Source organism: Cavia porcellus, unplaced genomic scaffold, assembly GCF_034190915.1.
Source record: "Cavia porcellus strain 051 isolate PalLab524CR breed Dunkin Hartley unplaced genomic scaffold, mCavPor4.1 scaffold_17, whole genome shotgun sequence".
NCBI lineage: Eukaryota > Metazoa > Chordata > Mammalia > Rodentia > Caviidae > Cavia > Cavia porcellus.
Window position 1 is genome coordinate 45044115 of NW_026947500.1, and position 27080 is coordinate 45071194.

Below are 27080 nucleotides of genomic sequence, written 5' to 3' on the forward strand. Positions count from 1 at the left end.
CTCAGCTTCCCAGAGTGCTGGGATTACTGGCGTGCACCACCTTGCCAGGAAATAATAAAGAGCAGCATGAGACCGATAAGAAGAAGCAGGGAAAGAACCTTTCACCAGGGGGAGGGAATCAAGGCCTAGAGATCGGGAGGAATTAAGATCCGCTCTGTGCTTGGGTCAGTCCCGCGAGGAGGACACACACTGTGTACCCCAGACAGGACCCAGCGGGGGAATGGCCTGAAACACTATCCTTCCTCCTCACTGCTGGGTTTGTGGACTCCGTATTTTTGGCCTCTGAGCGGCGTCTCTGCCATCAGGCCGTGTGCCTTGGACACCCCGAGTCCACTGTGAGTGGCAAGAGTCACTACCAGGGTGTTTACTTCCACTGGGCGTGGTGGATCACAGCCCGAGGGAAGCTGAGGCAGGAGGGTGGCTATGCTGTACGTCTAAAGCCAGCCCAGGCTGCACAGTGAGCTCAAGGCCAGCCTGACTACACGGCAGCGAGACTCTGTCTCACAAAAAAACAACAAAGTAATGTTTACCTCTGCGGATGGACTGGGCCTCGAAGGGCGGGGCCAGCGATCCCCCCCCCACAGCTGGGGGCGGAGCCTTCTCAGTGGGCCCGACGGAGTGGGGCGGGGCCAGGCGGCGTCAGCTGACCGGATTGGCCAATGGCGCGTGGCGGCGGGGTCCGGCAGGCCAGGGGCGGGGCGGGGGCGGGGCCTTGCGGACAGCGGGCCATGGACGAGCCGAGCCTCCTGCGGCGCCGCGGGCTACAGGTGAGGCCCCGCGCGGGTGGGCTGCGGACGGACTCGAGGGGCTGGAGGCTCCCGTGGTCGGGCCGGGCGGGGCGGGACCGGTAGGCACGGGGAAACTGAGGCAGGGGGAGGAGCCCAGGTCCTGCCCTAGGCACGGGGCTCCCGAGTGCGTCCCCGCTGGTGTGGAGTGGGCGTCCCCAGCCGACACCTGGGACGCCGAGGTGAAGGCAGCGCGCGGGGACGGGAGCTGGGCTCGGCGCCCCCCGTGGCACCCTTGTCCCGTCGGGATCCGCAGCAGCTTGCGCCCGAGCGCACCATATGTTCGGATACGTTCCTCGGGCATCCAATAGTAAGGGGCCGGCGGGGACCCTGCCCGCATCGCCGGCTCCGCTGCAGCGGCTTGGATCAAGGAGGCAGGGGCTGCCCATACGTGCAGGAAACTGAGGCTCGGGCCTGGGAGATCCACCCCCTGCGCTCTTCGCCGGCCTCCTCAGAGGTTCGGAGGAGACATGGGGACCCCATTTTTCAGTTTCCCGGGCCATCAGGGCCTCCTTTCCGGGCCCCTGCCTGCGCAGGATCTGTATTCTGGAGGTGGCCTCTTGGGGAGGACCTAAACATGGGGGCAACAGAGACCTCAGTAGGAATCACCCGGGGTAGGTGACTCTCTCGAGCCTCAGTTTCCGCATCTGTAACATCTCTACATTGGGAACTGAGATCCGGCTGTACTGCTCAGGCTTAGGTCGGACCCCAAGAAGTCACCAGGTGGGCAGGTCAAGGACCTGTCCACAGGCGCTGAGCTCCCACTGGGGACCTGGCTGGTGACCTATCAGCCCCACTACCGGGAGCTGGTGGCAGGCAGCTGATCTTGGCATTGCTGGGGGTGGCACAGCGTGTTTCTGGACGTGGAAAAGACAGAGGGAAGCTGAGGCCTGGAGAAGAGAGAGCCGGCTGGGTGGGGGTCAGAGATGAGGCTGGAGAGACCCCAGCTGCAAGACTTGGAACTTGGGGCTGTTTGAGGCATAGCCGAGCTGCAGGTTGGATCTCCCTCTGGGGGCATCGTGAGGCGGGTGCAGAATGGGGGCACTCAGGTCAGAGGCAGGAGAAGGGGTCACAGCAAGGGGAGGAGGGGGACCCCCGCTGCAAGGGGGGGCAGTACGGCCTTGCCTGGAGCCCCAGTTAGATGCAAACCCCGCCCTCAGCCTCTTAAAATAGAGAAACCGCCTCCAGGTAGGAGAATGGGGGCGCTGCTGACGTCAGGAAATGGGCCTTGTTCCATTTTGGGGGCGGACATTCCAGATGACAGGTCCTACATGACCAGAAGAGAAACTGAGGCTCAGAGCTGCAAATCACTGCCCAGGGCTTGAAGGTGTAGGGAACAGGATTTGAACCCAGGGAGTGCTGGCTCCAGACCCACCCAGCGCAGGCCACATGAGGTCGAGGGAGGCAAAGGGCATGGACGTGACACATGGAAAGTCCTTGAAGCACAAGCAGAGTGATTTACCCAGGGAGCAAACAGGAAGTGATTACTGGTGCAGAACTACACGGGGTTGCTGGCTGGGGGCAGTGCTGACATCGAGGAGGTTAGACTTCCTCTCTAGGGTAATGGGGAGCCATGAAGGGTGCTAGAGTAGGAGAGGCTGACTCCTGTGGAGCCAGAAGGGGACAAAAACGAGGTCAGAGGGTCAAGAAGGAGATAGGAATAAAAGCCAAAGCAGGGGAAGATTATTACAATTATAAAATAATAGTAAAGCGGTACTAAATGTTCCCATCAGTGGACCAAGCAGTCTGTGTATTTAGTTCTCCTCACAGCCAGAGTGGTTAATGCTATTATTAGTTGCATTTTTCAGAAGGGGTAAAGTGAAGCTCAGGGAAGGAACATAACGGGGAAGCCAGACAGCAGCAATGTTAAGCCATGTGGCAGGCCAGAGTGGCATCAAGGTCAACGCCTTGGGAAAAATCTGGAGTCCTATCCTGGCTGGGTTCATTGGCCAGGCCCTGCCCGGATAATGGAAGTCGGTCCAGCCAATTGAATGGCTGCTGCTTGCGAGAGCCAATCAGATTTCCGGGAGGTCAACCATTGGCAGAGATCAAAGAGTCAATTCATAAAAATCTTGGGTTCTCAAACAAGTGGTGATTGGCCAATCAGGACAATAGCACAAGGATCCTGTCCAATGAGATTGGGCTAAGCCAGACCTGTGGCTGCCCGCAGGAGGGGTCTTACCTCTGACTCTAGGTACAGTGGTTTGCTTGGACCCTGGGTCATACGTGCAGGGAGTGGTCCTGCCTAGTTTGGGTTAAATGCAGTGTCCTGTCTAACATCTCCAAGCACCAGTTAACAAGGGATCATCTGGGGCAGGGTGTGATGGCACAGGCCTGTAATCCCAGCACACAGGAGGCTGAGGCTGGAGGATCGAAGCAAGGTCCAGACTAGCCTGGCCTGGACTACATAGAAAGACCTTGACCCAAGGCCCAACCAACCAACCAACCTGTGAGCTATTCTTATTATTTTCATCATTTTCCACTTGAAAGTTTGCTTTACACGTGACAGAATTTCAAAACACCAGATCCTCAAACAGGAAATCTTCAGGACAGAAAAGATGGCCAAGGCCCATGTCGAGCTTGTGTCTCTTGCTGCTGGGACACAGAAGATCCACTCCTAGAAGCCACTCTGCTTCTCCAAGGCCTGGTTCTACTTTGCCCCCTCCTCCAGGAAGCCCTCCAGGCATAATCTTCAGTGCTGATTCCACTGGCCTCCACTCTTCGCCTGCACTGGGCACTGCAGGCCAGACTGAGGAAGCCTGGTTGCCCTCTTGGGGTCTGTCCCAAGCCCTCCGGTGTGGGGTGCCTGTGCCAGTTCTTGTTCTCCAAACTGGAGGGCTCTCTGATGGGGCTGGAACTGGGGGTACACTCACCGGCAGTCCAGTGGGCGGCTCTCCGCAGGGACCAGCCATTCAGGAAGGGCTTCTCGAGGCCAGAATTGTTTTCCTCCCCAAAACTTGGGTCCCCACAGAGGCCTCCCCCCAAGCTCCATCCCAGCCCAAGCTGCATGCAGATCCCTCCCTTCCAGTCGAGTTTTATCCGGCTTTCCCCGGACACTCAGGCAGTAGAGGGTTGGGAGGATACACAGGGACAGCTGTGCTGGGAACATGACTGTCAGACCCATGTGAGGCTGGGCTGGGTCAGGGTGGTAGCCTCTGGGGCGTCTGGGTTTGAGTCCTTCTGTTTATAGCTAGCCAGGCGGTCGGTGGGGGCTTCAACGAGATCCCACGGCAACATAGAGGCCAGAAGCAGATTCCGAGGCATTGGTGGCGTGGCGATGCCTCAGGGTCTATGACTGGTTTCCTGAATGGTAATGAGCACCTTGTCCCCAGAGGAACTCAAGCAGATAGTGTGGGGGACCTCAGCACAATGGATCATTCTCCTCCCCTACTTGGAAAGCCTCGGTTTTCTGAGCTCAGGGTGGCTGAGATCAGGCCTGAGGGTGGCGCTCCAACCCTTCCCCTGGTGCTCTGGGGCGAGCCCCCCCATCCCCGTTGTCCAGCACCTGGCAGCTTCAGGCCCCCTCTCATTGACTGTGGGGGCTGATGGTTGCCATGGCGAACACCCGCATCCAGACGTGGGCAGTCTGGAACCCACCAAGGTAAAAATAGCCATGTGTCCGCAACATGAGCCACCCCAGTGTGTGTGTGCTGGGGATGGGAGGGCGGTCCGTGAGACTCGGCTTCTCTCAGAACCTTAGTTTCCCTGCCTGTAACCCTCCGGTGGGCGGCTGCAGAATACTGGGGACATTATTTTCCAGAACCTTCCTAACGTTATCCCCAAGTTACAGATAGAGAAACGGAGGCACTTCACTGGACCACTTGCTGGGCCAGTAAGGAACAGGCACTACAGCGGAGACTCAGGTTGGGAGCCCCGGGATTAGCGTTCGGACTCCACAGGTGTTAGGATTTCTGTCTCAGGCCAGCCACGCCTGAGCGTCGACCCCAAAAACCACGGTGCTCTGCCCTGCACGTAGGAAGCTGTCTGGGACATGCTCAGGCAGTGTGCTTGGCCTACAAAGGCTTGCAAAAGGGAGGCAGCTGTCATCCCAGCACTTGGGAGGCTGAGGCAGGAGGATTGCCACAAGTTCCACAGCAGCCTGGGCTGCATAGTGAGCGCAAAACCACCCTAAACTACACAGCAAGACCCTGTCTCAAAAGAAAAATAATATTTCTTCAGCTTTATATTTATATTTTTTCTTGTGGTTCTGGGGATTGAGCCCAGGCTCTTTGCACCTTTTATATTTGTTTTTTGTTTTGTTTTTGTCTTTCTGATACAGGGTCTCACTATGCAGTCCAGGCTGGCCTTGAGCTCACTTTGTAGCCCAACCTGGTCTGGAGCTTGCAACAATCTTCCTGCCTCATCCTAGCGAGTGCTAGGAGGCATGCGCCACCACTCCTGGCTGTATATTTGATTTTTGAGACAAGGTCTTGCTAAATCGCTAAACCTCCAGGGTGAACTCACATTTGCAATCCTCTTGCGTCAGCCTTCCAGAGTGCTGGGATTACAGATGTGCACCATTACACCCAGCACTGCTTCCTTTTTTAAGTAAAAGTATTTTTAAATTAGTTATGGTGTCACATGCCTATGATCCCAGCGATCAGGCAGCTGAAGCAGAAGGGTTGCCATGTGTTCAAGGCCTGCCTGGAATACATACAAAGATCCTGTCTCAGAAAACACATATTTAAAAAGAAGGAAAGAAGGCAAGAATACACATTTGCTAGGCGGGGAGTCCAGGAGGGTACTTAGGATGGGACCTGAGATGTGAGCTTGCAGTTGCAAAGGCTCTGGGGAAGGAGGCCTCCATAAAGCTGATTTGGGGCATAATGGGTCAGACAGAGGTCAGGGTTCAAAGGGCCTGACGTCCTGGGAATGATACGAATCTCTCTTCTTTTTCAGAAAGAGTTGAGCCTGCCGCGCCGGGGCCGCAGGTGAGTTCCCCTGGGGCTGGGGGACGCGGTGCTGGCAGCAGGTGGTGAACTGCATGCGGACTCCGCCTCATCTGATCCTCCCCTGGAATTCGCTGAGCGCTTAGCAAGCGTCTCACTAGGCTGTCACGGGGCCGGGAAACCCCTGTCTGTATGCAAATGTATGCAAATGAGAACCCGAGTCGTAGCTGCTCACCGAGTTTAAGGGCGCAGGCGTGGAATGTGACGATGCTTGAGGCCCGAGTCCCCTAGTTCCAGCTCGGATGCCTTCTACGACGAGGGCCTCACTCTGAGGGCACGCGAGGAGAAAGCAATGTGCCCCGCCTCACACGGGCGTCCCTTTGGCTGGCGTTTGCGGGCCTCCCTAAGCGCAAAGCGCGTCCCCGCGCTGTCTACCCCGATAGCAGGTGGGGACACCAGAGCCCGGATGTCGCGTCCTGACACCCCGTGTTGGCGGAGTGCTTTTGCCTGAGCCAGGGGTTGAGAAACACTCAGCAAACACTTACCGACTGTGTGCTGGGGCCTGTGGGAGGCGCGGGGGACCCAGGGAGCCCGTATTTCCAGGAGGAGGGGAGGGCGGAGTGAGGGATTCACTAGAAGCGGACAGAGTGGGGCTGGGCGCTTTGGCCCAGAATATGGGGTCTCTTGGAGGAGGTGGTCTCCCTCAGGCGCCGCGGGGACGGCAGATGGGCGAGCAGGAAGGAGGCCTCTGGGCCCTGGCCATCTGCCTCTGCCGGCCTGGGGCTGGCCAGCTGGTGGGGCGAGGCTCCATTACACCGGCCTTTGCCCAGGCAGGGGGCAGAGTGGTGGCCAACGAGTCAATCTCAGGGGGCAAAGTCCGGAGCCTCAGGGTAGGACCAGCTGAGACTCCTTGAGGAGACGCCCCCACTTTCCACAGTCCCCTCCGTCCTTGGCTGCCCAGCTGCCTGGCTGGGACACCTTGGGCTTCAGGGGCCAGAGGGGGACGCAGATGCCACCCGATCTCTGACGGACAAGGCGGGGACAGAGTATGGGGACCCTCGCAGGGACGGCCTCGCGGAGACGGGGACCCTGGGGCGCAAGGGGACCTGGGCACACGGACCTGCGGAAGCTTGGCCTGGCGGGGTGCTTGGGTCCGGGGGGCTGGGTGGCGCGACGGTGCTAGGGCGCAACAAGTGAGAACCCCGAGCCTGCGAGGTCCCCAGTCCCTGGCCACGGTGAAGGTGGGAGGGCGGGGAGCGATGGAGCAATCGAGCCGGCCGAGGAGTCAGGCCCGCCCTTCCTTTCCGGCCGCGCGCTGCAAGTGGATCCGGCCCCGGCGGTCTCAGGGTCTCACCGGGAAAGGGTGGCCCGCCCGTCGCGCGGGGCTGCGCGCTGGTGCAGGCTGGAGCCACGCCCTGGGAGCCTGCGCCCACCGCCTCTGCAGGGCCTGACTGCGCCGTGCCACGCCCACCCATGGGCAGGATCTCAGTCTCCCCACCCTCACGGGGCGGGGTCTTATTCGCCCCGCCCGCAAGGGGCGGAGTCAGCCTCGCCCAGCTCAGGGCCACGCACGGTCGGTCGCCGCCGCCCCGGATCGCGCCAGGATCCGGGGCAGAAGTCTCCCGCAGGGCGTCGGCAGCCGGCGGTGTAGACGCAGCGTGGACTCGCCATGAAGTCGCGCAGGGATAAGCTGCACATCCCGGCCCTGACCCTCGAGTGAGTGCCCCGCGGGGCATGGGCACTCGGGAGGACACTGCCACCGCCCCGCACGCGTCCCGGCGCCGCCTCCGGGGAGTCCTCACGGCGCACCGGTGCTCGCTTGGATCCGGATCGGGCCGCCTGCGGGGCGTTGCCAGGTCACGGCCGCCTCTCTCTTCGCAGTCTGTCCCCGAGCAGCCAGAGCCCCGCGCTGCTCAGCCCCAGCAGCCCCTGCAGTCCCTGCAGCCCCTCGCTGGGCCTGCACCTCTGGAGGTGAGTGACTCGTGGCCTCGGTTTCCCTCTGCACGCGGCCCTACTGCCTCCTCCGTCTGGCGTGGAGGGACTTAGGCCTGGCTGGCAGGGTCCTGCCTCCGACAGGTGGCCGAGTGAGGCAGGAACTTGAGGTGTGGCTCAAGGACTCTCTGGCCAGGTGCAAGGTTCCCATGTGCCTTGGACCTGGGCGGGACCAGAATGCTCAGCCAGATCCGGAGATCAGCCTGTGTCCCAGCTGCCCAAATTGAGACCCCTGCACCTGGGGCCTGTGTTTATGCCACCCTCCATGACAGGCCAGGGCTCAGGCTGCCAACTGTATACCTGAGGGAATATTGTGGCCTCCTCACATTTTTGTTTGGCAAATGAATAAGCTTTAGTATGAATAAGGTTCTTAGCTGATGTCTTTGGCCTTTTTAATTTTCCTCTGGTACTGGGAATTGAACTCAGAACACTGTGCTTGCCAAGCAGGTTCTCGTGTCACTGAGCTATATCCCCAATCCTCCATTAGCTTTTAATGAGAAGAGAGAGCAATGTGGAGCCCACAGTTGGTGCCAGGCAGCAGGCAGGTATCTTCATGCAAATGGCAAGCACTTAGTAGATACCTACTGGTTTCCAGGTGCTGAGGGCATAGATGTGAACAAGAAGAAAGCTGTCTCTCTCTTTGGGGGTGCTCAGTTCCCCAGGGGAGGTGACCAGCAAACACTGAAATGGATAAAAGAGACATTTTCATGTGGGGACCTGCAGTAATGTTGACATGTGAGTCATAGAAGATTGGTGCCAGCCAGTGTGAAGGTTCTGGGGCAGGAGGGAGGTTTTTCTAGCCTCTTTGGCTGCCTCTACAGGGAGCTGTTTGGGGACAGGAATGGATTTGTGGAGATAGGAGGCAGGTAGTACAAAAATCCAAGCCAAAGGTGGCGTACCATGGGGACATCACCAGGGAACATCGCCTGGGGGCCACAGGAGAATGGTGGGCCCAGGGCTCCTGGCCACTGGGCCAGTGCCATGAGTGCTTGGCCTTTGTGAGGCCGAGACAGCGTAGCGGAGACACCTCTGGCTACCTGAGCCGAGTGGGTTTTACCAAGAGAAAATGGAGGCACAGAGAGTATGGGGCCAGCGCAGAGACCACCAGGCTCCCCAGTCACCACCAGGGGGCAGCAGAGCCACATGGCTGGAGTCACTCGAGGAAACCTGGCCCTGCTTCAGGGATTTAGCCCTGAAGTCTCATGAACTTTTCATTGGCTTGTGTACCAGCCTTTTGCACCTTAGTATGAATGCAGTTGTCAGAGCCTAGCTGTAAGCCCTCACTGACCCTCCAGGTGCAGACAGGCCCAGCCTCAGGCCCTTTGCACATGCTGTGCCTCAGCCCATTGCTCCATTCTCTTCTGTCTGCTGGATCTGCACGAGAACCTCAGAAGGGAGGACTTCCAGGCCTTCCCATTCTTGCCAGATCCCCCTCACACCCTTGGCTTGTCTGTGTGCTTTCAGGGACCCCAACCAAAGGTCTGAACCCCACGTCTTCTGATATGCTCACGGAGTTGTTTTAATGCGCACAGCCAGGATGAATAGTGAAGAGCTACAAGGCTCCATCTGTGCAGGTGGCATGCCAGTAGTCTGCAGCAGTTCCTTTGGGGGCCTCGAATGCCAAGGCAGGAGGAAGGTGGAATTTCTAGCTCGGATAGGAGATGTAGGATGGGAGAGGCACTGACAGCTCAGAGGAAGGTGGGCAGCCTGGACTGACTACAGGTTGCGTGCGTGGGGATCTGTACAGCCACCCGGGGCTTCGATGTCAGGAGCCCCTAGCATGTCAGAGAGAAGCAGCCGCCAGGCACCCAGACCGAGGCAAGAGAGTCACGCAGTAGCGTGAGTTTGCCGGGAGGGCACTAGGGAGCCATAGAGAATGCGTAAGCGCGGGAGGGCGCCCTCTAGTGGGCACTTGAGACCCGCCTTCGGGGCAGGGCTGAGTCAAGCAGCAGCCCCTGAACCTGCCAGCAGAGGAGTTAACAGAGGCCACGTAGGCGAGGGAGACGCAGGTGCTAGGGATGCCAGGGCACTGGCATATGTCGCGGGGCGCCTGTGGCTGTGTTCTGCACATGTGCCGAAGTGTTTCCCTCCCAGGTTGGGTCGTGACAGCCTGTGGAGGCCGTGGCTTCCACCCCACCCTCCTGGGACCCCAGAAACTGGAGCTTCCATCTCCTTCCTATGCCTGGCTCCGGACAGACACCAGGGAGTCCCTTCACGCATCCCGTGGGGCACAAAACAAGTCCAAAGCCTGGAGTGGTGTCATGTGCCTGTCGTCCCAGGCCTATCAGGAGGCTGAGTCAGAAGGGTTGCAAGTTGGAGCCCGGGCTGGCTAAGTTAGTGACTTAGTGAGATCCAGTCTCCAGAAAATATGAAATGAAATGAAATTAAAAAGGGTGGAGATAGCTGGGCATGGTGACCACAGTGTTTGGGAGGCTGAGACAGGAGGGTCAATGGAGTTCAAAGCCAGCCTGAACTGCATAATGAGACCCTGCCAAATGCAGATGTCGCTCAGTGTGAAGGCCCTGGGTTCAGTTCCCAGTAACTGGGGGAAAAAAGAGCCCAGAATCCACACACTTTTCTCTATCACCCCCTTCCTGACCTGGGCCTCATTGTCCCCCCAACACTGTCCCAGCCCCTCGCTGGCCTCCTGCTCCATCCTGTCCCTGCTGTCCCTGGCAGACACAGATGGAAATGCCCCATCTCTGCCGCGCTCCAGCACCCTCCGTGGCGCTCTGCTGCACCGACAGTGACCGCATGGTTTTCTATGATCACCCAGCTCGTGTCCCTGGGACCCCACTTGGGACCCGAGCTCCTCTTTTTTCAGCGGCCCCTGGCTGCAGTGTTACAGGGCCCTGGCTGAGTCCCTGCCGTCTGCTAGCACGGCATGCTTTCTTCACACTGCCTTTGACTTTGTCTTGTGTTGTCATTCCTGGGTTTTCTCTGTTCCGCAGCCCATACTGGGGCTTTGGGGACAGAGTTTGTGTTGCCTGGACTTCACCGCGTCTCAGAGTTCAGCACAGGGCCAGGCTCAGTCAGCGTTTGTTGAGTGAAGGAAGGACCGGAGGTGGGTGTGTAAGCTCTGGGTCTGGGAAACCTGGGGAGAAGGATGACTCTCAGGGGTGGCACTGGGCATGGAAGGGACATAGCCTAACCTGTGACTTGAGACAGGAGTGGGTTCAGGCTACACGCTGGGTTGCAGCACCTACCCGTGCCTCAGTTTCCCACAGGTTAGTCTGATGTTCGCGCACAAGGTAAACAGGTGTTCTCAGGCCTCGTGCAGCCCTGACTCTGCCCGCTTCTCCGCCGGACCGCAGAGGGGGAGACTGAGGTTGGAGAAGGCCTGGGCTGCGGGTCACCACATACAGTGGGCGTCAGGGCCCTGATTCAGCTGGCAGCGCCCTCTGTGCCAGCCGGGTCTCCCAAGAGCCCCCAGCCCGGAGAGGGGAAATCTGTCAAACGCACACTAGGGCCTGGGAACTGGGTTTTGCCACCCCGGATTTTGGGCGACGGAGACAGAGAAGGTGACAGCGGGACCAGGGCCTGGGCGCTGGGCCAGGGTCAGCACTGAGTGGGGTAGGAGGGAGTGAACGGGGACGACAGTTACCGGGTTGCAGGGGCCCGGCCTCCGCCCAAGCCTCACTAGCCGCCAACGCCCCGCCCCCGCCAACGCCACTGGCCCTGGCAACGCCCCGCCCCGCCGCCCTCTGCCTTGGCAACGCCCCGCCCCCGTCCCACCGCCATGGCAACGCTCCGCCTACTCGCCCGCGGGCGAGCCCGCAGCTTCGCTTCCGCGTCGCGGGCCCCGCCCCCCAGCCAGGCCCCGCCCCTGCTCTCGGGCGGGGTTCCCGGCCACGCTGGGGCGCGCGCTCCCTCCCGCCGCCCCCCGCCCGCGGCCCCGCGGGCTCGCGGCCCCCGCTCGGCCTGCTCGCGGGGCTTCAGGCCGATCCCGCCGCAGGGTCGCGCCCCGCCCCGCCCGCTGCGCCCCCGCGCGTTCCGGGCCTCGGGTGGCGGCGGCGGCGGCGGCACAAAGGGAAGCAGCATGTCCGACCCCAGCTACTGGACGGCGGTGGCGGCCCCCGGGCACCGCAGCCGCCTGGCCAAAGGCGCGCTGCTTCAGCGCTCCAAGAGGTAGGGGACTAGGGGGTCCCCTCGGTGCCGAGGGCGGGGGTGGAATGTGGGCGTCCCGGGGTCCCGGGCGCCATCTCCGCCCCCCCCCCCCGAGTAGGTGTCCGCCGACCTCCAGCGTCACAGCCGGGTGGGACCCCACTGGGATTCGAACCCAGGTCTCAGGTCGCCAGGAGCTTGGGAAAACAGGCCACTCTGCCCCGGGTTGCTCAACGGAAACGCTAGCTGTCGAGCAAACATCTGCTGCTGCGTGAGACAGCCCCGGGGCGGAGAGTGAGGCCTGGGGAGCCGGGTTCACCCCAGGCCCCTGCCGGCCTCCTGGATTGTGGGTTCCTCTCTGGAAAGCTGAGAGGCTGAGGCAGAGCTGTGCACCCCACAGAACCACGCAGAGCTGCGTGGCCTCGGGCAGCTGCCCAGCCTCTCTGTGCTCCGTTTGTCAGCCAGGCCCGGTTCGGGCAGTGAGAACACGGAATGGGCAATCGAGGCTTAGGCTCCACTCCCGGAGGGGCCGTTGTGGGCCCCTGCACAGACGGGGGTTACAGGAAGTAGCCGCGGCCCTGCTCTCCTCCTCAAGCTGATTCTCCCTGTGCGGGCTGGAGGAAGAGGTCACTGGAGGTCCTCTGCTCTGGTCCTGGGCCTTCCTGAGCCAGGGAGACTGTGCAGACCGTGGCACTCAGTAGATGCCCTGGAGGTGACCGGTGAAGCCCGGCTGGCCTGCAGACCCCACTGCGCTGTGTGTTACAGGCCCAGCCTCTGAGGCCCCAGGAGGCCGCCCAGTTCATCCGCTTCCCCTCAAGGTGACAGCAGCACAGTAGGGTGGGGCGAAGGGGTGCGGACCCAGGTGCTACCGGGATGGCCGCAGAGGATGTGGTAACAGGCAGTGCGCACGTGTGTCAGGAGGGGAAGAGGTGGCCGGATGTCACATGCACTTTTCAGTTTGCTTCTGCACCTCGGGCCAGGGGAGCAGGGTTCCCCGCGGCCGGGCATGCCTGTCATCTCAGCTTGGGAGGCTGAGGCAGGAGGATCCATGTGACTTCGAGGCAACGTGGGCTTCACAGCAAGACTGCCACAAAAACAGCAACAACAAAAATGAAGCCTGCAGCTGTTGGCATCAAGGGCCTCAGTTTCTCAATTTGGAAGTGGGTGTGGCTGGTCCCCCACCCTTTGTGGGTTTGTTGGGGTCTGTGAGGTGACTGCAGAGACGTTGCCTGAGACCCTTCTCCCTCCAGGGGCCCCTGTCCTGTGTAGATGGGGAGAGCAGTTCCAATCTGTACAGGGGCTTCAACCCCTCAGCTGCGGGGCTTTGGGTCCACTCTCCCATCATCCTTTGAGGTGTACACAGGCAAACTGAGGTTCAGAGACACGGCCTGTGTGGAGGTGTGGACAGGCAGGGCCTCCCCTCGCTGCCACGATGTTGGTTCTGTGCAGTTTCCTGTCACTGCCATCCCCTCTCCCGGGCCACCTCAGCGCCTGAGTGAGGCCCGGGCTGCCTCTCTGCCTGGCGCTGGGGAGCTACGTTGGCGGCTGTGTGGGCTCAGGCGCCTATCAGAGGAGCCAGCCAATCAGAGGAGCCAGCCGTTGCCAAGTGACTGCCGAGTGACTGCCGGGTGGGGGGGCAGCCCCCTTCCCCGTGACCCTCTGCAGTGGCTGGGGCTGGGCCGGGGTCCAGGTGGGTGGCGCAGGCCCTGCAAGGTACTGGAGCAGCAGGGGCCTGGGGGCCAGCTGGAGGGGGGAAAGGATAGGGTGGAAGGCAGGCAGGTGACAGACCCCGGGCTAGCAGGAACAGGTTGACCAGGGGTTGCTGGTGCAGATGGGTACTCAGGGAGGCCCAAGGGACAGGGCAGTGCTCAGGGCTGTGGGCTCACAGAAGAGCATAGTTTCTGTTCAGCCTCTTTGTTGGTTTTTGGGTTTTTTTCTTTTTGGTTTGGTCTCTTCTTTCTTTCTTTCTTTCTTTTTTTTTTTTTTTGAGGGGGAGCCTGTAACATAACCCATGCTGGTCCAAACTTGGTATGACCCTCCTGCCTCAGCCTCCCAAGTGCTAGGATGACAGGCAGAGCCAGCACGCCTGGCTGCAACCTCCCTGGGGCAAGGGTCTCAGGGCTGTAAACATGAAGCTGGCCCAGGGGGTCCTGGTCACCCACAGCAGTCACTGTGAGGCTGACTCGTAGTGACATTTGGCCAGTGGTCACTCCCTGCCAGGCCTGGACACTGAGGGATCGGCTAAGGCCTTAGCGGGGGAGCTGGCCCCTTGGAGCCACAGCCCTGACCCCGTTTGACCCCTTGTGCCCCCCTCCACCCGCAGCTGCCGCAGCGGAAACCGCAAAAGCTTGGTGGTTGGGACGCCGTCTCCAACTCTCTCCCGGCCATTGTCACCGCTGTCCATCCCCACCGGTGAGTACAGGAGCAGCAGACCAGTGGCCAGGCACACGCACGGAGTTCTGTCTTGGCCTCCACTGACTCAGTTTCCCTGCCTCCTCCTTAGCAGGCAGCAGCCCTTTGGACAGCCCACGGAACTTCTCGGCCGCATCCGCTATCAACTTCCCCTTTGCCCGAAGGTGAGTGGCCGTGGGCAGTCGGGGGGACAGGGCTGGGGTCCCTCGTGGCAGCAGCAGTGGCAGGACCGCCTCTCACCCACCTTTGTCTCCTCTGCCCCATGACGTTCCCTGATGACCGTCACTCCCTCCCTCCTCCCTTCCTCTGTGCCCTGCAGCCAGGTCTCACGAAGTGACAGGTAATGGCCAACCTGTGTCATCATTAACTCACTAACCAGTCACTAACCGGTCATGCAGAGCTGATGCCACCCAGCTAACTCTGCTGAGTTTCCTGAGTGCCCGCTCGCTCCCTGCTGCGGGCTGTGAACCCAGGGCTGGGGACTCCTCAGTCCAGCGGGATGGCCAGTGTGTCCCCCAACGGCTACAAGTGAAGGTCGAAGCTTGATGGGGCCACACTGGCTGGGTAAGGGTGGGCTTCCTGAAGGAAGTGTGCAAAGGCCCAAAGCACCAGATCCACGGGACCGGAACCTGCCAGCTGCTGCCTTTGCCCTGGTCCTCAGAGCCACAGGCCTGGCCCTTCTACCCCCCACCTCTGTCCCCACTGCAGGGCTGACGGCAGAAGATGGTCCCTCGCATCCCTCCCGTCTTCCGGCTATGGAACCAATACACCCAGCTCCACTGTCTCGGTACCCATGGCCCCACCTAGGCGGGCGAGGCATGGCGAGGACACATCTTGGGTGTTTTCCAGGACTCAGATAGTTTTATCCAGTTATCAGACATCCCTGCTACTGACTCCCTGCCACCACCACCACCACCACCACCACCACCCCCCCCCCGCATGGGCTACCCAGTGCCCCTGGGAAACTCAGCCTTGGTCCCAAGGTCCCCTAGTCTGGAGGACACAGATGTCCCCCAACTGTGAGGTTGGGATCAGGCCAGAAGGACATCTACCTAGGACTTGCTGAAAGTGGGGGGGGGGGGCATTAGAGGTGAGGCTTTGAGGGCTGCCTAGGAAATAGGCATGAGAACAGGAGGGGCCCTGATGCCGTCTGGCTGTGGCCCTGACCCCCACCTCCCGCAGTCAAGCTCATCCTCCCGGGAGCGTCTCCATCAGCTTCCCTTCCAGCCGACGCCGGATGAGCTGCGCTTCCTGTCCAAGCATTTCCGCAGCTCCGAGAGCGTGGTGGATGAGGAGGGTGGCCGCTCACCCCGCCTGCGCCCCCGCTCCCGCAGCCTCAGGTTGGCCCCCGACCTCCGCCCTTTACTGTGCTGCCTGGGGATCACACTGTACCCGCTGGGCCACCTCTGTCCGCCGGCCCCTCCCTGGATTGGCTTTAGGTCCCGTGATACACCAGCCATCTATCCCCCTGCAGCCCGGGCCGCGCCACCGGCAGCTTTGATAATGAGATCGTGATGATGAACCATGTGTACCGGGAGCGGTTCCCCAAGGTGGGTGCTGCTCCCGTCCTCACCCTGTCTTCCCCAACCCTGGCCCACAGCTGTCCTCGCCCCCAGGGCTCTGAGCTGCTGTCTGCTGTCGCTCTCCAGGCCACAGCTCAGATGGAGGGCAGGCTGCAGGAATTCCTGGCCGCCTACGCTCCCGGCGCCCGGCTGGCGCTGGCCGACGGCGTCCTGGGCTTCATCCATCACCAGATTGTGGAGCTGGCCCGGGACTGCCTGGCCAAGTCCGGTGAGGCGCTGGTCACCTCGCGCTACTTCCTGGAGATGCAGGAGAAGCTGGAGCGGCTGCTGCAGGATGTGGGTGTGGGGGCGTGGCCAGAGGGGAGGGCGGGGTTTGTAGGCGGGGCGGGAGGGGCTTTGCTGGGAGGGCTGGGGTTGGAGTGGGTGGGGCTAAGGCAGGGTGCAGGGCAGGAGCTTGGCAAGGTGGGCGGGGCTCCAGTAAGGGCTGGGTTGGGTGGTACTTTTACAGTGGGTGTGTGCTGGGCGGGGCATGAAGCATTGCCATGCCCCACTCCAGGCTCATGACAGATCCGATAGCGAGGAGGTTGGCTTCATCGTCCAGCTTGTCCGGAAGCTGCTGATCATCATCTCCAGGCCAGCCCGGCTCCTCGAGTGCCTGGTGAGTCTTTGGCCTGAGGCCTTGGCTGGACCAGCAGCCCAGGAGGCAGTGGCCACCGGGCAGGGTCTCGGAGGATACATGGTGAGGCACACAGCCTTGTGAACGGCTCTGCCTCCGCCCCCAGGAGTTCGACCCCGAGGAGTTCTATCACCTGCTGGAGGCTGCAGAGGGCCAGGCGCGCGAGGGCCAGGGCATCAAGACTGACCTGCCGCAGTACATCATTGGGCAGCTGGGCCTTGCCAAGGACCCTCTGGAGGGTGAGTGGGAGGAAGGGGGTGGAAGCGATAGGGGCGGCACTCCGGCCAAGACCCAGAGGCCAGAGAAGCCTGAGGAAGAAGGGAGGGTCGGAGGGGATGCAGGCCTGGTCTGGGCGCCACAGCAGGTGGGTACCCAGTGGGCACACGGGCCCTTTGGACCTGCTGGAAGTTGCTGGGTGATGGATCCACAAGGCTTAGAAGCTTAGCCACCCTCCTGCTTGGGCTCACAGAGATCGGGCCTCTGAGTGACATCGACGGAGGACAGCGCCCTGCTCCTGAATCACCAGAGGTGTGTATCTGAGTATCTGGCCCTCTTCTGTCTTATGCATCCCCTTGTAAGCCAGGCAGCCACAAGAAGGACGGGGACACCTGTGACTTAGTGAGGAAAGTAGCAGTAAGTCAGGCTGCCTTGATGCAGAGGCCTGGTGAAGACAGACTGGGAAAGGCACTGAAAAGTTGGGTTTTGAAGGATCTGTAGAAGTTTGTTAGGAGGCAGGCACAGCTTGAAAAATGTTCAGCAACTTGGAAGCTGATTTGAGAAGTCTGGGAGAGCGGAGGTGGCGTTGGCACTGGGACAGGCAACATGGACTTAGGGATGTGGAAGCATCTAGCTCATTCTGTAGTGGGGCAGGACCTTGAGCTCTTCCTGTCTGCAGAACCGTGCCCTGGGTGGCCCATCACGGAGAAAGCCCTGTGAGAGTGACTTTGAGACCATCAAGCTCATCAGCAACGGGGCCTACGGGTGAGTCCTCAGGTCCCTGGGGGTGGCTGAGGCCCAGGGTCCCTGATGTCAGCCTGTACCTCATATGTAGTCCCAACACTCTGGAGGCTAAATCGGGAAGATCACTATGACTTCAAGGCCAGCCTGGGCTACCAAGTGAGCTGAAGGCCAGCCTGAGCTGTATGGTGAGACCCTGTCTCAAAAAGAAAAAGGAAAAAACCCTTATACCTTGTCAGTGAGGCTTACAGGGGTTCCCTTGAGGTGCACACAGGGAAACTGAGGCTGCAGAAGTTGCAGCCTAGGATGGGCTCTTTCCCCAGTTGAGGTTTGGAGAGCTACAGGGGGTGTATTTCTTGCTCGAAGACTAAACACAGGTGCAGGAAATTACCACAGAGAAAAGGGGCAGAGGAGACCATGGGGGGATGGGCACTGAAGAAAAGGTTTAAGTGTCTGTGTAGGAGTCTGTGTCACAGCTGCCAGAGCAGCAGCCTCCTGAGCAGCAGCCTCCTAGGGGCTTTGCCTCTTCAGCATTTAGCTTATCTATGGCTAGAAGCAAATTCACAAAAGTGCAGAGCCTCAGGCCCAAACTCTGCTTGCTTGCACCACGTTCCACCATACAGATGTGGAACCATTCAAGCTGGTTCCCAGTAGGTGGCAAGCAAAGGGTCTCAGCCCAGTGTGCAAGAATAAATGAATGGGGCTGTACCCAGTGGCACCCACCTGTCAGCCCAGCTGCTTCGGAGGCTGAGGCAGGAGGATCACGAGTCCAGCCTAGAGGGCTGGGATTTAGTCAGACCCTGTCTCAAAATAAAGGACACAAAAAGCCGAGGTCTGGCTCCATGGTGATGGTGGGAGAAGCGAGCAGCAGACAGGTGGCCCTGGGTTCAGGTCCAGTGGGGTTCCAACCCTCAGCAACGCTCCCTTCCCCCAGGGCCGTGTACCTGGTGCGGCACCGCCACACGCGGCAGCGCTTCGCCATCAAAAAGATCAACAAGCAGAACCTGATGCTGCGGAACCAGATCCAGCAGGTGTTCGTGGAGCGTGACATCCTCACGTTCGCCGAGAACCCTTTCGTGGTCAGCATGTTCTGCTCCTTCGAGACGCGGCGCCATCTCTGCATGGTTATGGAGTATGTGGAAGGTACTCACGCATGCGCCAGCCGTGAGGGGAGCCCCTCCTCAGGGGCGGGGCCAGGGCGGGGGCGCTGCCTGAGGGATGGGGGGGCATGAGCCCAGGGCCACGTCCCCCTCCCCAGGCGGCGACTGTGCCACGCTGCTGAAGAACATGGGCCCGCTGCCTGTGGACATGGCGCGCATGTACTTCGCCGAGACAGTGCTAGCTCTCGAGTACTTGCACAACTACGGCATCGTGCACCGCGACCTCAAGCCCGACAAGTGAGGGGCGGGACCACAGAATCTGTGGGCGGGGCTTTGTGGGTGTGCGGTGCGTGGGGCAGGGTGCGTGGTATGGGCGGGGCCTGTTGGGGCGGGGCATGCAGGGGTGGAGTTTAGGCTATGGGTGTGCCGTGGTGGGGCGGGGCCTTGATCGGGGACTGTGATTGGCCCTGGTACCTCACTTAAACTGTGCTGGAATCCTGGATCTCTCTAGTATAGGCAGACAAAAATGTAACTCTCATGGAGGCCCAGGTAGGAGGATCACAAGTTCAAGGCCAGGCTTGCATTTTGCCAGATCCTGTGTCAAATTAAAAAATTTTGTTTGTTTTTTTGTTGTTGTTTTGTTGTTTTTGTTTTGTTTTGGTTTTTTATGGGTACTGGGGATCGAAACTCACGACCGCCTGCTTGCAAGGCAGGTGCTTATGCCGCTGAGCTAAATCCCCAGCCCAGTTTTTGGTTTTTTTTGTACTGGGGATGGAACTCATGACCTGGTGTTTGCCAGGCAGGCACTTGTGCGGCAGAGCTAAACCCCTAACCCAAAATAGAATTTGTATAATGGGTAGGGTCTGTGCTTAGCATGGGCAGCAGACTGGCTCCAGGTCCCCCCAGATGACCCAGTGTGTGGAGCCCCCAGTGCCTTCTACTAAGTGGTGGAGTGTTTGCATAGATCCCCAGGCCGACCTCACGCTCGGGATCCTCCTGCCTCAGCTTCCTTGTGTGCCCCAGCCCCATTTGTCACTTGACTCTTTCCAGTCCTTGTGTGGATGCTGGGACCCCTGGGCACCCTAGTCCTGGCTGGTATAGCCAGCGCAGGTGACAGGAGTATCAAGCATTGTGCCTGCCCTGAGTACCCCCTCTGCTCTCCCCCGTAGCCTGCTCATCACCTCGCTGGGCCACATCAAGCTGACCGACTTTGGGCTGTCCAAGATCGGGCTCATGAGCATGGCCACAAACCTCTATGAAGGTCACATTGAGAAGGACGCGCGCGAGTTTGTGGACAAACAGGTGTGCGGGCAGGCGAGCAGGGACAGCCCAAGTGTGAGCCCTGACCCCCCAGGGGCTGGGACAGGGATGGTGCCAGACTGCCAGCTTCAGTGGCATACCTGTCCTAGTTCCCAGGAGGCTGAGGCAGGTGGTCACAAGTTCCAGATGGGCCTGGGCAGCTTAGCAGCTTAGCAAGGCTCTGTCTGAACAAAAGCAAAGAATGGAAAAGTAGAGAGCAGATCAGCTTTTTGTGATTGTAACACCCCAGTCCCCAGCCCAGCCCTCTGCCTTTCTGTCTCCCTGCTGGGGGCTGCCTCAGTTTCCTGCTCTGCCCTGACAGGTGTGTGGGACCCCTGAGTACATCGCCCCCGAAGTGATCTTCTGCCAGGGCTACGGAAAGCCTGTGGACTGGTGGGCCATGGGAATCATCCTCTACGAGTTCCTGGTGGGCTGTGTGCCATTCTTCGGGGACACACCAGAGGAGCTGTTTGGGCAGGTGGTCAGTGGTGCGTGCCCCACACAGCCCTGGGTTTGAGTCCCAGGCCACACAGTGTCACGAAGGAGTCGCCTGCATGGTGCATGAGGGGTGTGTCCTGTGCAGAGGTGGATGGGGCCTCCCCATCCTCACTTCTGCCCTCATTTCAGATGAGATCATGTGGCCGGAAGGGGAGGAGGCGCTTCCAGCTGACGCCCAAGACCTCATCACCAGGCTGCTGCGTCAGAGCCCGATGGACCGTCTGGGCACTGGTATGGAGGTGTCCTCCCAGCCTGGGGCCCAGGGAGTAAACAGAGATAGGAGCCAGGATTTTAAAGATAAGAAGTTTTTCTTTAGAAGGTACATGTAGAAGGGGACTGGGAAGCGGGGTTTTGAAGGAAGTATAGGAGTTTAGCAAAAGCTAGAACAAGACCTTGAAGGGTTAGGAGGTGGTTAGGGCTTTCCAGGGGACACCAAGGCTTTGTAAGTGAGGGGACCTGCGAAGTCACTGGAGTTGTGTCCTGAGGCTTCAGAGGCCTAGCTCACAGGATGCAAAGGCCACTTCCTGCTCTAGGTATCCTTTGAGGAGGTCCTGCAGAGAGAAGGTGGGGCACCCAGGGGCTCGCAGGGGTGAGGCGGGGACCCCAGCACTCAGCCAGCCACGTCCACAGGGGGTACCCACGAAGTCAAGCAGCACCCCTTCTTCCTGGGCCTGGACTGGGCGGGGCTGCTGCGACACAAGGCCGAGTTCGTGCCACAGCTGGAGGCCGAGGATGACACCAGCTACTTCGACAGTATGTGAGCAGGCCCTGAGGCGGGTTGGCGCCCTAAATCCTGCCTCCCCCAGCTGGGCCTCCCAGGCAGTTGGTTCCGGAGCCAGGGCGGGGTTAGCTCAGTGGCGCAGCACCCGCCAGGGAAGGCTGAGGCCGTGAGTTCAATTCCTGGTACCAGAAAAAAAACAGAATTCCCATCCACGGGGCTCTGGTGGCAGGGATGACCCTGGGAGTTGTTTCTTGGGAACCTGCTGGGTCCCCAGCATCCCCTGGTGGCCCCAGCTCAGGTGCCTCCCCGCCCCCACAGCACGCTCAGAACGCTACCGCCACCTGGGCTCCGAGGACGAGGAGACCAACGATGAGGAGTCCTCCACCGAGATCCCGCAGTTCTCCTCCTGTTCCCATCGTTTCAGCAAGGTGCGCCAGGCTGGGCCAGGGCGGCCGGGCACAGAGGGGACGGGACACCCGCGCCGTCTGCCTGTCCCACCTTCTGAAATAGCGAAAAAAACAGACCACGTTAGCCACGAGCTGAGACGCTTCTGATACAGTGTCTCACTGTCATTCAGCCTGGCCTTGAACTTACAGGGATCCTCCTGCCTCGGCCTCCTGACTGCTGGGATGACAGGCATGCGCCCCCAGCCACACCCTGCTTTTTCTTACTGCGCTTCAGGTCTATAGCAGCTCTGAGTTCCTGGCTGTGCAGCCCACGCCCACCTTTGCTGAAAGGAGCTGCAGCGTGGACCGGGAAGAGGGCTGGGACCGGGGCAGCGACGGGGACGGCGGGCCCCGGCTGAGCACTGAGGTCCGGTAGGTGCCCAGGGTGCCAAGCCCCATTGAGCTTCCCAGTCTCCTGGAAGGTGGACCCCAAAATCTGATGTTGCGGGCTGGGGATTTAGCTCAGCAGCATAAGCGCCTGTCTTGCAAGCAGGCGGTTGTGAGTTCAATCCCCGGTTGTGAGTTCAATCCCCGGTACTGATAAAAAGGAAAAAGACAAAAAAAAAAAAAAAAAAAAAGATCTGATGTTGCTGTACCAGAGGCCAGACTCAGCCCCCAGCGACCTCACTACCTCTGACTTTGCAAGGGTGACCTCGGCAGACATAAAGCAGCTGTGCCCTGTCAGTGTTTGGCTAGTAAAACTTCTATTTATCCTTCAAATCCCACAACTACCCACATCCCCTAGAGGATACTAGTGGGAAGGTGGATTTTGAAGGTTGAATAGGAGTTCTCCAGAACTCCACCTGTATTTGCCCCCTGGTGACTGAGCGTGTGACACAGGCTTCACCCCTTCTGGCAGGCTGAGGTCCTGGACGTCCTCTGGGTCCTCCTGTTACTCATCGTCATCTCAACTTGATCGGGGCCCCAGCCCATCACTCCTGAGCAACATCAGTCTAGACACAATGCCCAAGTTTGCCTTCTCGTCAGAGGATGAGGCAGCAGGCCTAGCCCCCGTGGACCCCAAAAAGCCTGTCTTCATCCTTGGGGAACCTGACCCCCCACCACCGACCACCCCAGTAACACCGAAACCCTCAAGTCTTTCTGGTAGGTGGGACCCAACATGAGAGTAGTGTTACAAAAAGTTTCCCAAACGAAGGGTTATTTGAGAAGGGTTTTTAAGGATGAGTAGGCGTTCTCCAAGGATAACAAAGACTTTAAAATGGCTACAGAGAGACCTGAAGCCCCTCAGTAGTTTCAGTCAAGGGGTAACACCTCCAGGAGAGGGCTGGAGTCTTGTTAGCCCCAATAGGGGAAGCCAAAGGTTCAATAGGGGTGTGGGAGGCGGCCTGTCAGAGGAGAGGTTTGAACAGCTTGGAAAGGGTGTATAGGGAGAGGGCTCTGCAGGAATGAAGGCCAGGAGTCCAGATGTGTGCGGAGCCCAAGGAGATGACCAAGTGTTATAGGGACTGGCGGGGGAGAGGGCACCCCTGACCCAGTTCCCCACAGCCGACCCGGTGGGCCTCAGCCATGCTCGGCTCCGGAGCAACAGCACGGGTGCCCGGCACTCCACGCCCCGGGCCTTGGACACTGGCCGGGGCCGTCGACTCGGGGCCACAAGAGACCCTGCCATCGACAAGCCTAAGGCTGCCCCCAGTGGGGGCAGCAGCAGCAGCAGCGGGGGCCGTGTGCCCAAGTCGGCATCCGTGTCAGCCCTGTCCCTCATCATCACAACAGGTAACTGTGGCAGTGCCTGGGGCAAGGGACTCGGAACATGGGGTGGTATCCCCCGCATGTGTAAGGGTCCTGTGGCCACATGAGTGTGCAACCCAAGGGGACAGAGCAGTGGCCCTGGGGGCGGCAGGCAAGGCATCACCGACGCTCTTCCCTGCTCCCCACAGATGATGGCAGCGGTGGCCCCCTCATGAGCCCATTGTCCCCACGTTCACTGTCCTCAAACCCGTCCTCACGAGACTCCTCGCCAAGCCGGGACCCCTCCCCAGTGTGCAGCAGCCTGCGGCCCCCCGTGGTCATCCACAGCTCAGGCAAGAAGTACGGCTTCAGCCTGCGTGCCATCCGTGTCTACATGGGCGACAGCAACGTCTACACCGTGCACCATGTGGTTTGGGTGCGTGGGGGTGCAGGCTGCAGGCCCGGGCGGGCTGTTTCCCCCTCGGGGCACATGGCTCGGGCCCTGGCCAGAGTAGGGGTGGCAATCCAGGGCCGCTGGGCTCTTTTTTCCATCCTTGTTACTTTGGGGGTACTCTCCCTGCCCACCACATGCCCTGAAACTGCCCCCAGGGTTGGGGAGACCGAAACAGGGAGGCCTGCAGGGGACCCAGCAAGGGCACAAACTCCAGATTCAAGACAGGAACCCTGACCCGCTGTGTCCCCAGAGCGTGGAGGAGGGGAGCCCCGCACAGGAGGCTGGGCTGCGCTCAGGGGACCTGGTCACGCACATCAATGGCGAGTCCGTGCTGGGCCTGGTGCATCGCGACGTGGTGGAGCTGCTGCTGAAGGTCAGTGGGGGGGTGGGGCGGCGGAAACCTGGGCCTGGCCGCAGCCTGGCCACACCTCCAGCCATGGCCACGCCCCCTTTGAAAAGCCACGCCCCAGACAGCCTGGGGCCCGACAGCTCCCCAGTACTGATGGGAGCCGACCCGACCTCCCTCACAGAGCGGGAATAAGATCTCGCTGCGAACCACGGCACTGGAGAACACGTCCATCAGGGTGGGCCCGGCCCGCAGGGACGCAGCTAACGGGCGCATGGCGCGACGCAGCAAGCGCAGCCGGCGGCGGGAAACTCAGGACCGGTGAGCAGCCCGCAGGACCCATGTGGCCGGGTTAGCAGGGGGCCAGGCAGTGCTCATCATGCCCTTGCCTATGTCCCCATGCCCGCAGGCGGAAGTCATTGTTCAAGAAGATCTCCAAGCAGTCGTCTGTCCTGCACACCAGCCGCAGTTTCTCCTCCGGCCTCCACCACTCACTGTCCTCCAGCGAGAGCCTGCCAGGGTCCCCCACCCACAGCCTGTCGCCCAGCCCCACCACCCCTTGCCGCAGCCCAGCACCCGATGGCAGAACCAACACAGGTGCCCAGATTGAGGGGGTGGGATGATGAGGATGAGGAACAGAAGAGGGTGAAAGAGGTGGGGCTTTGATGCATGAATGGAAGTTGGGTGTGTCTAGGCCAAAGGAATGCCACGGTGGCAACAACAGGGAAAAATGTGGGCTTTGGCAAGTTTGGGCGGTCCTGGAAGCCCCACCTCCAGTCTGGGGACGCTGAGGCCAGCAGTGCTGACCAACACCTGCCACCCACAGATACTGTGTCCCCGCCCAGCGGATCCCCAAACTCCAGCAGTCCTGCGTCCCCTGCCACCGCCTGCCATGCCCGCCCCAGCTCCCTGCACGGCCTGGCTGCCAAGCTGGGGCCGCCTCGGCACAAGGGCGGGCGCCGGAAGTCCACCAGCAGCATCCCGCCCTCACCGCTGGCCTGCCTGACCGCGCCCACCCCTCCACCACGCTCACCCTCACCGCTGCCAGGCCACACGCCCACCCCTGCCCGGTCCCCGATGCTGCGCCGCGGGCAGTCAGCGGACAAGCTGGGCATGGGTGAGCGGCCGAGTGAGAGGCCTGACTCGGAGCTGGTGATTATGCGGCGGCTGCATCTGTCCGAGCGCCGGGACTCCTTCAAGAAGCAAGAGGCCGTACAGGAGGTCAGCTTCGACGAGGAGGCACCTGGGGCAGCGCCCCCACCCGTGTCTGTGCCACAGATCGCAGTGCAGGGTGCAGAGCCCGCACCCATCAGCAAGGACTGAGCCCGGCCCAAGACCCCAGCTTTGAGCTGTTAGCGTGGGCCTGTGGCGTGTGAGGGAGACAGGCATCGCCTCCCTCCAGCCTGCTCTGCGTGTAGCGGGGGCCTGGAGCAGCTGGCTGGATGCAGGCAACCTTGTACATAGCGAATCCCGCCACTAATTTATTACTTTTTCTAAGCAATACCGGGCTGAGTTGCCTGGCTGGTGGCCACTGGGTCCCCAGCCTCGCAGACCCCGCCCGGGCTGGGAAGCAAGCACTTTGGACTGGTCATCTGTGTGCCTGTACGGTAGTCGCCCTGCCCCTCGTGTGCAATCGGTACCTGACTTAATGGCTGCCCCAAGACCGAGCTTATGCATCCGGGCCTAGTTTGACTATGACCGAAAAGTCCACAAATGATGTCCCTGCCCCTCCAAAACCATAAGAGACTGGTACCTGAAGACAGCGTCCCACTGTTCTGGCTGCTGGGGTTTTGATGGAAGAGTAAGAGTTCACCGGTCTAGGGTGTTGTCAGTCTGAACTAAAAGGGCATTGCTGAGTGGAGAGGCGGGTGTCCCACCCACCACGTGTCCAGGGATGTTCCACCACCACCACCCCCATGTGTCCAGGCTCCCCGGGAGGAGTGTGCAGTGAGGAAGCCCAGCTGCACAGGTAGGGAGGCCGGGGTATGAATTTCGGCTTCACTGTGTGGCGCTGAGAAAGTGGCTTTCTCACTCTGTGCCTCACTTTCCTTATGTTTACAAAACTAATCCCAGCCATTATGTATTAAGCGCCCAATGTGTGTGCCAAGTGCTTTGCTTGTGGCTCCTCCCTCAGCCAGCTGCTGGAGCTGGTGACCTTGCGACCTCTGGGACCCAAACAGCTGAGGCCCAGCCAGGGGCTGCTCTCTGCCCACCCTGGGCCCCCAAGAGGCTTGTGGGAGGGAGGCTCGGCCACGCCCGCGGTGGGCGTGGCCCCATCCTCATCCAATGGGGTGTCATGTGTAAATACGTCCCTGAGGCTTCCTGTCCACCGCGACGAGCTACGGTAGGGATGTCTAGGGATGTCACAGCACTGTGTCCCTCCCAGCTCGCCGGCACCCCAGCCTGGGCTTGCAGGACAAAACATGGCCATGCATGACATGTCCCTCCTTCCATCCTGGAGCTGGCAGTGAATAAAAGTCCACATTTACAGAGTCTGCATTTGTGAGACCGAGTGGGTGAAGTCTCTAGGCTAGAATGCATTGGATGTGGATTTTGAAGGTTGCATAGGAGTTCGCCGTTGCCATTCTCCCAACAATTTGATTCTGGAAGCTGCCAGTACCCTATGAGGGACCATCTCGGGTAATTCCCGTTTTGTTTTATTCAAACCAGGCTTGTCTGTAGTCTCAGCTATGCAGGAGGCTGGAGCCCAGGAGTTAAGAGACTAGCTGAGACAACAGAATGAGAAGAAAGAAAAATGAAAGCCTTCACTTAGTCACCAATCTAGACCCCTGAGCTACGTGACTAAAACAAAGGACGCCACGTTCGCGTCCCTATGGTCCTGCTTTATGCTGCGGCTGTGCCAAGCAATTTGTGTCCCAGCCGAACTCAGCCCGAGCGCCCTCGGCTACTTCCGGCTCTCGTGGCCACGCCCTCACTCAGCCCTGTTAACAATCGCGCCTCTTCAGGCAGCCTTCAATCACTAGGCGGTTTCCCGACGCTCCGGGTTGCCATGGGAACACGTTTAACTCCGCCCTCGCCGCCACCGGTTCGGCTGCTTCCTAAAAATCGGAGCTTTCCGTGGCAAGCGTGTTTCCCTTTCCTCTTCCGTCTTGTTCCCTACGCCCAAGGCCGCCTCAAATCCCCTGTCTAAGCCGTTTACAATCCCGCAATTTCCGGAACCCCCGGCGA

The 27080-nt window shown here is 60.2% G+C and overlaps 2 protein-coding genes across 18 annotated transcripts; one reads left to right on the plus strand and one right to left on the minus strand.

The window, feature by feature from the left end:
- The first annotated feature begins 641 nt into the window (after window positions 1-641).
- Mast3 (microtubule associated serine/threonine kinase 3) lies at window positions 642-26386 on the plus strand. 16 transcript variants are annotated; one of them, XM_013147507.2, is made up of 29 exons: window positions 699-767; window positions 5685-5716; window positions 7556-7645; window positions 14094-14182; window positions 14274-14346; window positions 14502-14522; window positions 14891-14969; window positions 15365-15522; window positions 15657-15732; window positions 15832-16041; window positions 16262-16363; window positions 16488-16620; window positions 16851-16909; window positions 17277-17362; window positions 18273-18481; window positions 18597-18735; window positions 19608-19740; window positions 20060-20225; window positions 20365-20466; window positions 20866-20988; window positions 21275-21384; window positions 21638-21774; window positions 22262-22506; window positions 22909-23136; window positions 23301-23527; window positions 23796-23918; window positions 24076-24212; window positions 24301-24488; window positions 24718-26386. In XM_013147507.2, exons 1-29 carry the CDS (start codon window positions 729-731, stop codon window positions 25212-25214), a joined length of 4011 nt encoding a protein of 1336 aa, XP_013002961.2. In that variant the 5' UTR covers window positions 699-728; the 3' UTR covers window positions 25215-26386. The 16 variants fall into 16 exon arrangements, with proteins under 16 accessions (XP_013002965.2, XP_063084045.1, XP_003465230.3 ...); XM_013147508.2 differs by having other exon boundaries at window positions 14277-14346; XM_013147511.2 differs by lacking the exon at window positions 7556-7645 and having other exon boundaries at window positions 642-767.
- Window positions 5730-7694, minus strand: LOC134470955 (skin secretory protein xP2-like). Of its 2 annotated transcripts, none has more exons than XR_010040243.1 (2): window positions 6220-7694; window positions 5730-5862 (listed from the first exon to the last, which is right to left on the minus strand). XR_010040243.1 is itself a non-coding variant. In XM_063227993.1 (2 exons), exons 1-2 carry the CDS (start codon window positions 7408-7410, stop codon window positions 5840-5842), a joined length of 639 nt encoding a protein of 212 aa, XP_063084063.1. In that variant the 5' UTR covers window positions 7411-7694; the 3' UTR covers window positions 5730-5839. The 2 variants fall into 2 exon arrangements, 1 of the variants encoding a protein (XP_063084063.1); XM_063227993.1 differs by having other exon boundaries at window positions 6795-7694.
- Window positions 26387-27080: the final 694 nt, after the last annotated feature.